The sequence below is a fragment of the Dipodomys spectabilis genome, unplaced genomic scaffold (genome assembly GCF_019054845.1).
Source record: "Dipodomys spectabilis isolate Male_0828 unplaced genomic scaffold, ASM1905484v1 ptg000002l, whole genome shotgun sequence".
Lineage (NCBI taxonomy): Eukaryota > Metazoa > Chordata > Mammalia > Rodentia > Heteromyidae > Dipodomys > Dipodomys spectabilis.
Window position 1 is genome coordinate 19,693,098 of NW_024870679.1, and position 9,592 is coordinate 19,702,689.

The following is a 9,592-nucleotide window of genomic DNA, read 5'->3' on the forward strand; positions in this document are numbered from 1 at the left end:
AATAATACGGTTTAAAATAATATTTTAGATTTTATACAGGTATCACATGTCAGTAAACAGAATTATGGGAAGGATTAGGTGGAAAGCTGAAGGTTAGTCGACTTCCCCCTAGTTCTAGACTAGAAAACAATTAAAATATAGTGGTGTTTTCTTTCTCAAGTAAGAGAAACACAATGGTTTGTTATTTCACTTTCATTAACTTGATATATTTTCCTGTGAATGGTTATAAGAAACATTACCACATGGGTAATTTCCTCTGTGGTTGCCAGAGTACACTTGTAAAATAATCTTCCCTGGAAAGTAAATCACCACTTTCTAAAGGAATATCCACTTGTTATTATCTTGAGGGAATTCAGCTTTTTAATGTGTAAAATAAAATTAGATGAGCTAGCTCTAAGGTGCCCAAGCTGGGGGGTCGGTGGTACTATGGATCTTAATTGCCTTATTTTTTAAATACTTTAATAATTAATCCATCTTGGGAAGAGCTGGCACCTTACAGTAGCTTGTAATTTCAAAGACATACTTACAGAAGACAAACTTTGCATGAACATTATTGATGCAGTTGCATTTTGGATGTTATGGTAGAGAAATGTACATCCTTCTTTGAAAATTTTACTTATCATACAATTTTCTTTGGGACAAGGGCCTTTTTCACATACAAAAATGCCTGTAAGGTCAGATGAACACCTAAAAATAGAAAGAGGAACAACTGGGAATTAGATCTGTTTTAGAAATATTTACAGTTCCTTTTTTCTTCCTCTTTTGGTGGTATTGCCTTTGAACTCATGGCCTTGTGCTCTCTCCAGCCTTTATAACTTTTTTTCTTGATTAGCTTATATAATAATTTGTTTCAAGGATTAAACCTGCTCTTACTTTAGAAATTAGAACATGATGTTATTGGTACATGGTGAAGAGCCTTTTTTTAATTGCAAAAGGTTTCAACAACCAAACGAAACAGGACCACAACAAACCATTAGGAAATGGAGAACTTTGGGAGGCCCAAGGAAGGGCATGAGCAGCAACATACTGAGGTAGTATTCACTTGGGATTCATAAAGGGGATTCATAAAGGGAACAAATAGAATGAACATACAAGGATGGTATTTCAAAGAATTCCTTCTTCATTGAACAATCTCAAATTTTGTCACTGAGCTTGAAACACTGTTGCTTTTAGGAAAAGAGTCAGTGAATAGTAATCAAAATTACAGCTGAGAGAACTCTTTCAGCTCCTACTTCTTGGAAGAATCCAATGGACTCATGAATCTTCTTGCATACATAGGAATAGTGTATGTATAATGTTATGACATACTGTGTTATTGCAATAGCAAAAGATTTAAATTGATCTGACTATCCAACAAGAGATTGATTGAATAATTATGGTGTAATCACACAATAGATTATTATATGATTCTTTTAAAGGAAGAATATATATTCATATTTATTGAATTTTCCTGAAGAAACACAGAAAATAAGAAACCAATATTAGAAATGAAAAAGGGACCCAAATAAGACAATGGAAAAAGCAAAAAGTATAATTTTTAAGTTGTTTTTGATATTTGATTCAGATATTCCTATTTGAAAAAGCAATAAAATTTAAAAACAAAATGGAAGTGTCTTTTCCTTATCAATTAAGTTTCCATTGTTATTATCAACAATTTATCTGTAAGATATTTTTGTATCATGTAATATTTAAATATGTGTCAATCAGGCATTTAGAGCACTTTATCATTTATCATTTCTTTATTAATTCAAGAATAATAAATAATAAATTTGAAACACAAGTACTGACCTTGTTACTTCAATTTGATTTCTCCTATTTATGTAGATAGGTTTGTTTTTGTTATATTCATCAAACACACCCCAGCGGAGATGGGCCCATTCATGGACAAACACTCTGCCTGTGAAAAAGAGAACTTTTGTTTTTTGAACTCCTAGAAATCTCATCAATGAGCCTTGCAAACCCTGTCAGTCCCAAGGGCTTGATAACCCTCAGTCCAAAGGACCAAAGTTGAATTCTCTTGTAGTTTTTCCTATTCTACGTCCAATCATCATTAAAAAAGCAGCATGAAAATACGTTTGGTCTTGCAAAAGCAAAGCAGTGTTTTACTCAATGTACATCTAGTAGAAGCTAACCAATAATCCCATATTCTCTCATTTCCCCAATGAATCTTCTAACATCTTTCTATTTAGCTTCATGGAGACCTGTAGGTTCAGAATATCCTCTAGGAAAATATCTACCCAGGCAAGTAAATAAAGTTTTCTCAGCCGTCAGTCTGTTGCTGTTCAAGCATGTCTGTTTTTTCTTATAAGTAATTAATTGTATCTACAATAATTGAGACCTAGGAACTAGGGAGGAAGAAAGGCACATCCAAGAAGGATGTGTTTTTCTCTTTTATTTTTATTCATTATTCTTCATGTTTATGCTTTCCAAACACATTGAAGGAAATTCTTATCATCAGCATCAAATCTTTTGTATGTTTGTCTCAACTCTTTAAGTGTCATATTTCTTCAAAGTTCAGGTCATAATTTACTTCTTCCTCATAGATGTTTTCCAAATGAATTTCCTTCCCAAAGTACATATTCCTTTTTAGTTCTGGGAACTCAGGTAGTAATTTGTTAAGGTGACTCAGCGCTTATGTCATATTGTGCAATTTTTGCATCTTGGGACAAATGAAGGGAGGAGAACAGACAGGCTGAATATGTTAGAGGGAAGTTAGTGTTGACTCATGAAATTTAGAAGTTCTGGTGAAGGCATATGCTGGTGCAGAGATTATTAGCACCTCCTGGTACTTTTTGCAGGGGTGTGTGCTGGGTGATGAACTCAGATTCTAGGGACTATCCCTCAGCATTTTTGCTCAAGGCTGACACTACCACATTCAGCGCAACTCTATTTCCAGACTTTTAGTGATTAATTGGAGATAAGAGTTTCACAGACTTTCTGGTCCAGTCTGGTTTTGAATTGTGATCCTTAGATCTCAGCCTGCTGAGTACCTAGGGTTATAGATGTGAGCTACTGGCACCAGGCTTTTTGCAAAGTATTATAAAGTGTATTTTTTAGAGTATGCTGCTTTCCTGCCTGCTAATTATACAATCACAAAACCTATTTAAATAAAATTAAAATTAGAACATTATTTGAAAGGTAGCAGCTGAATGAGAATGGTTTTCAAGAAAGTAATCTATCGTATTGTATGTGTCTAAAAGTCCAAAAAATATATAAGACAAATTTAAATAATAAAAAACTTCCTCAAAACAAACATTAAGATTGGAGAATTAGTCCTTGATCTACATTATTTGCTTCTTCCTCAGATCTCACCCACTGTCCATCAGTCTGTCTACAGGCTGTGACTGGTGACCTCTATTCTAAGTGCTGGCCTTCACCATTTGTCCATAGCATGAACTTTCTGCAAGACAGTCCACTACACCCCTGCATCTTCTCACCTAAATCCATACTTATAGTTTCCCCTTTCAGCAATACCCTCGATTTCTGACATTGTCCTGTTCATTACACTGCTTGCACAAAAACCTCACCTTTCACTGTGTGGCCAAGTCCACATTTCTGTTTCTGTTTTTAAAGTCTTGGATATTTTTCATCACTTAGTTGTTAGGATAAAATGAAAATATTTAAGAAGGAAGCTCTCATGATTATCTTTCTTGCCTTCTTTTCTTACTGCATCCTCTTTTACTCAAGTCTCATGGCCTCATTGTTGGACTTCTTATCTTCCTGATATCCAGTTTCTCCCTTATTGATTTGAGTATTCAGAGACTGACTGATGAAGTCTTGTGATAGTGTTACTCCTGTGCTTATGAACCTGCAGTGGTGACTTGAACAGGTCAGCATTTTAGGCTGTATATCACATCAATTTCCCCTTGGGAACATTTCAGCATTTTCTCCCATACCCAATCTGCATTGTCTGTAGGCCCAGCAATCTCAAACATGGCTTGGCTTCCTCTGTAGCTACGGATGCATTCATACTCTCTAATTAAAAATGATGTCAATCTTGAGGCCTCTCTCCTTTGTGAGTCTTGTTCTAACCACATATGGATCAAAATTCCTTCATTGGATTCCTAGAGCCTTCTGGACCACTAATTTGGTGCTTAACCCTCCTGGCTCACTTTGTCCCTCATATTTGCATGTGCATGTGGCTTTATGGCCTGTCTCCCCATCCAAATGTTAAGTCCTTAACAGGTTTTATGTCCTTTCAGCACCAGCACAAAATACTGTAAAAGTAGCCACAGGCTACTTTTTGATAAGGTGAAGCTTACCTCGTGATCCATAGCCAGCTGTCAAGTCATCATTCAGCAGGAAGTTTGGTGTGAAATGAATATATTTTCCTGCTTTTCCACATTCTCTGTATTGTAGGGTGTATGGGTCATCTCCAAGTTCACTATTCCAATTGGTCACTATAACATTTGCCTATATTAGGAAAAACGAAGTGTAGTACACTGTACCTTAACTTTGAATTTGAGGACATAACATTATATAATTTTTAAGTACTTTGAATCATATACCTAAGATTTGTACCATTTACTATACCTTCCTTTAAAACCTGATTGAATGAAAAGAAAAGAAAAGTCCTGTAGATGGAGTTGAGAAAGTACTCATAGTTAACATTGCCTGTCATTTGCTACTTTCAAAAACATCTATTTAAAAAGCATAACAAATTATACTGGTTGTATACCTGTAATCCCAGCTAAGAGGCAGAGGTAGGAGGATCTCAGTTCCAGGCCAGTCCCAGTGTTTAATGTAAGACCTATCTAGAGAACAAACCTAGAATGAAGGACTAGGGGCATAGCTCAAGTGGTAGAGTCCTTGTCTTTCAAGTGAGAGGCCTTTCTTATCTCCTTTTGACCTTACTATTTTCCAGATTAAAAGACAACACTATAAAAGTCTGATATTATAACACATTGTAGAATAATATATACAATATCTATAAAATAATAAATATAAAATAAAATATGTAAAGAACTTTTTAGAACATTTACACATCATTTGGAGCTATAGTGTAAAGAGTCACAGCCTTTTGTAAACAAATTTCTATGGGTAACTGTATCAGTGAAACCAATAAAATGTGTTTCTTTTTAGCCTTGCCCATAGCAAGTGACACCAAAACAATTATTCTAATTAAATTAAATTTCATTGTGTATCCTAACCATTTCAATTACTATTGCTGAACAATTTCTTATGTAAAATACTAAATATAATTTATATAACCATAGAGATAGCACAATTTTATAGAACATATTTTCTTATTTTTATAAAGCATAATAGCATGTTATCTGTGACATACTCTTAACAGTTAAGTATATAAATTTAAAAAGTGGGGTGGTAGTGTGGGAGACTTAATTTTTAAACAGTAGTTCCAATATAATCCAGTGTATGTAATTATCACTAATATACTAGGTAAAAGCATTGAAAATATATGTGTGCCACTTAAGAATATAGAAAATATTTTCCATGTTGGGATTTTTTTTCCACCAATGAACATGAATTACTTTTAGAATAATTAACATTTACTGTTAGAAAGACCAGGGCATTACATGGCGCTCACAGGCAAGTGTGCACACATATATACACACACACACTAACAAAAAACATTTTAAAAACCTCAAGAAGTAATGTCTTTGGATAGTTTTCACTCTGTCATGTCCCTTATACATACAATCATTCATTAATCAAGGTTAACAGAAATGGCATCTAAGAGCTATATGAACATAGCTAGCTAATGACTTTCTTTCCTCTGATCATTCTGTTTGGTCACATTCCTGTGTATGTATGCTTTGTTCCTTTCTATCTCTGCCTGTAGGATTAAGGCAACCTGGTTTTGTGTTGATTGTCTCTAATTCTTCTCAGTTCTACTTAAGGTCAAATGGATTAATATAATCTTTATGGGCAGCAAGAGACTGTGTAGCTTAATATAAACAGATTGGTCTTGAAATCATATATATATTCAAATTGTGGCTCTGTAATTCATGACCTCTGACTTGGAACAAAATACTAACCTAAGCCTCAATTTTGTTGCTGGTGATCACAACAACCAATTTCAGGCCATATGAATATGCAAGATCTCTAGCATCCACCAAAGTTAATACACTAGTCCTCTTTCCAGTTTTACCCTATCCATCTTAACAGTGTCTATGATTGTGAAATACTTTGATCCAGTTGTAAATCCATGCTTTTAAGGCTTTTTTTTTTTTTTTTTAGCTTTTTCAAGACATTAGAATACCTATCTGTATCACAAGACCATTCACTTTCTGAGCATATCCTCCAAGGAGAACTAAGAATTAAAACGATTTTATGAAATTTCACATCAAATGTGACAAACAGATGTTTCTCATTAACACACCCTTCTGGCCTCCCCTTTTTTCTTCTCACTCCTCTATATAACAGCATGCTTGATTTAGGTTGAGGTCATGTCTACTATTTTCACCTTGGCCTGGGATGAAGATAGTTTATTTTTATAAAACATGGGTGATTAGCATGTTGCTAATCCTGATAAGATGGTATGTGAAGATAGTTTTTTAAGGTACAAAATAAAGACATCTGGGAAGTTGCTAACGCAATGACATTTTACTTAATTTTCCTCCATAATTTAATACTCATTTTATTGCATTTGTGTTTCTTTTCTATTGTTTAGAAAAAAATTTGGTATGTGGTAATTGCCTATGTTTACAAGATACAATCCATATATTTTCCCAACAACTCTACCCAGTGATATTATCCACCTATTTAAATAGCAATGACACTTCATATTTTGAAATTTTTCCCTTCTGAGTGAAGTTTATTTGATAAAATTCAGATTTTTTACCTTTTCATATGATTCTTGTTTTACTTTGCTGTAATTATGAGCATTCCAAGTGGCAGGTATTAAAATCTGTATATTTCTGAAAAACACTCGTCTCTTAGTAGCATTGAATAGATAAAAAGAAGCTTCAGTTATCATTTCCTATAATTAAGCAAAAGAAAAACTCATTTTTATCATTTAAATCTTTTGGCTTTTTGATTATAGTTAAAGAAAGTAATAAAAATAATAAAGGTTTTTTTAAAGAGCTCAGGGAAATTTATGAGTAAAATTTAAAAAATTAAATGATTATCTGATTATTTGAGGACAGTGATTATGTGCTTGGGCTTATCTTCATGATTTTCCTACCTTTTGAAACTGTTTGAAGCTTTTACCAAGGAAATCCTTATGTCACACCTGTGGGCATGTTCAAGACCTTATGAGGGTATTATTTTCACTCAGGCAGCACACAAAAGGGCTCTTAAGTAATGTTCTTCCCTTGTCACAGTAACAGGAAAATAATCAGCAACTTTATAGAACATTAAGTGGAATTTTCTGTCTGAAAATTTTCATCTTCAGGATTAGATCCAGAAGATGATTTTAATAAATGTGTATCATGCTTACTCATCAGGCAAACATCCTGTCTTTCTTTACCGTATTGAGTTGGTATTTTTCTATCCCTCAGCCATGTTGAAAACAACTACAATAAAATCGTTAAATTAACAGTAGCCAACAAAAAGAGAGAGAAAAGAAAAAAATAGGGCTGGATTACATACTGTGAGCAAGACTACACAGAATTAGATGCAGAAACTGACTTGACCATAATCACAATTTTTGGTGCTATCTTTTAAAAATACTGTTCTCTTTATGTCTCAAATTCAAGCCAGGAAGTTCTGGTCTGGTGAGAAAACAGAATTTATAGTATCACTCACCTTAATATTTGGGATGAGGTTCTGATTCTCTGGTACCAGGGGATTAATTGCAACAAGTAATCCATCATACCCATTGCCTTGAAGCCGTATTCTAGCATCCAGGAATAGAAGTTCTGGATTTAGGGCAATCAGAAGAGTTACAAACTTCAGGCTGAAGAAGACTCCAGCGTTGCCCCTGTGGGTCATATTGTAGAGAAGCCCCAGTTTATTCACAGAGGGGCCTGTAAGACATTGTATCTTCTGGTCAATTTGGAAGCAGATAGTTTCTTGAACTGAAAGGCCCTAGAACATATAATGAAGGAGGTGTCTTCTTTGAAAAATTTGGGGTGGATCTATCTGGGACCTGTCCCAACAAGTTTCTTTTTTCTACGCTGATGCCACATGTGCTTGTTCTGTAGTTGAGCTTCCCCCTGAATCATAGTTTGGCAAGAAAACTTCCACCTCTTACTCACTTTGTATCTTCACAAAAGAAAGAGGTAAATAAAACCAATGGAGCTTAAAAGAAAGAGCCTGGCTAGGCTGGAAATCAGTGTGTTCAGATTTATCCTCTTGTAGTAAAAACACAAAATCCTTTAGTGCCTTTCCTTTTCTCCTCCTGTTTGTCAGCACAAGTAACTACTTCCCTTCTGTGCTCCATTCATTGTTGGCTGTAAGATTCCTTGCCTGCTTATTTTGAAGACTTGGAAATAGTCCTGCAGTCCAGGTTAGGCAGTCTGGGCAAGGAGCTGATGGCTGTAGAAAGGGTGTCAGATATCTACTTCCCCCAGGGAGAACTGTCAGAAATTTGGATGCTGTGAGGGCCACAGGCCTTTCCCCTGGCCTCACTGACTTTTTATTTCTGGATCAGAGAGAGAAAATGATTTATCTCCAAGAAACAGCCTCTTGAGGTCAACCCATGCCTGTCAACCTATTTTTCTATTATCTAAGATTTCATAATATATAGTAGGATTCACAAGTATTTTATGACAGATTAATAATAGTGGTTATTATGTATTGCTCTGAGTTCATAAATTCACCCATTTAAATGTCAATTCCCTGAAGCAGATAGACTTTTACTTCCATTTTTAATTAAAGACACTGACCCTCAGAAAGATTTCTGAGAGTCGATGGGGGAAGGAGCATATGCCTTTAATTGAGTAATGGGCTTTATTTTACCTAGTTTGTGCATGACAGAACTAAGGCTCAGAATATCTAAAACTTATTTAAAGTTTGAGTATAACATATTGCTAAAATAAGACCAATGGACTCTAAATTCATTGTTGTTCCATATATTATAATGTCCATTACCAGTAATTCTAAACAATACCTTTTCTCCTATAGTTACATAGAACAACTCCATATGCAGTGACAGCTATTTCTAAAACTAAGGGAAAATTTTATTTACTGGATTGTAGTCAACAGTAGGTAACTCTGAAGACCGTTAGCCACTTCCATACTCTTCTTTGATGTGGTGACTCTCCGTTGCAGAGGGGAAAGTAGTAACAGGGAAGGATCAGTCCTTCCTATGATAGGAAGTTCTTCTTGCTGTTCTTTTTGCCATCTTCCAAGTAAGTTCACTGACATTCTTCTTCCCTTAAAAACTGGAGTGTTCTAAACCAGGGCTTTGGCCTCTTGATTTTTCCTTGGCAAACCATTATAACAGGCAATTACTATCGTGGGCATTTTGCTTCCTTCCCATAAGACTTCATTTAATAAAGTGCTACTACTGTCTTCAGATTACAAATTAGGAATTAGTACTTAACAGCTGTGAGAAAACAAGGAAATACACCATCCATCTCAGGTTGGTGGATAGAAGTATTACCTAATATGATTTATTATAACTTTACCTAGTGTATAGTAAGTGACATATAAATATTAGATGTCACTGCTATTGATATTGATT

At 34.8% G+C, this 9,592-nt stretch overlaps 1 protein-coding gene across 1 annotated transcript in view; it reads right to left on the reverse strand.

Annotated features, from left to right (window-relative positions):
* The window catches only part of Clca2 (chloride channel accessory 2), a 35,746-nt gene extending 27,850 nt beyond the window's left edge, over positions 1-7,896 (reverse strand). Inside the window, exons 1-5 of the mRNA XM_042684718.1 lie at positions 7,711-7,896; positions 6,806-6,943; positions 4,263-4,413; positions 1,789-1,897; positions 528-687 (exon numbers count right to left, since the gene is read on the reverse strand). Coding sequence (XP_042540652.1) covers positions 528-687; positions 1,789-1,897; positions 4,263-4,413; positions 6,806-6,943; positions 7,711-7,896 — 744 coding nt within the window. The remainder of the gene's footprint in view (positions 1-527; positions 688-1,788; positions 1,898-4,262; positions 4,414-6,805; positions 6,944-7,710) is intronic.
* Between the last annotated feature and the right edge of the window lie 1,696 nt (positions 7,897-9,592).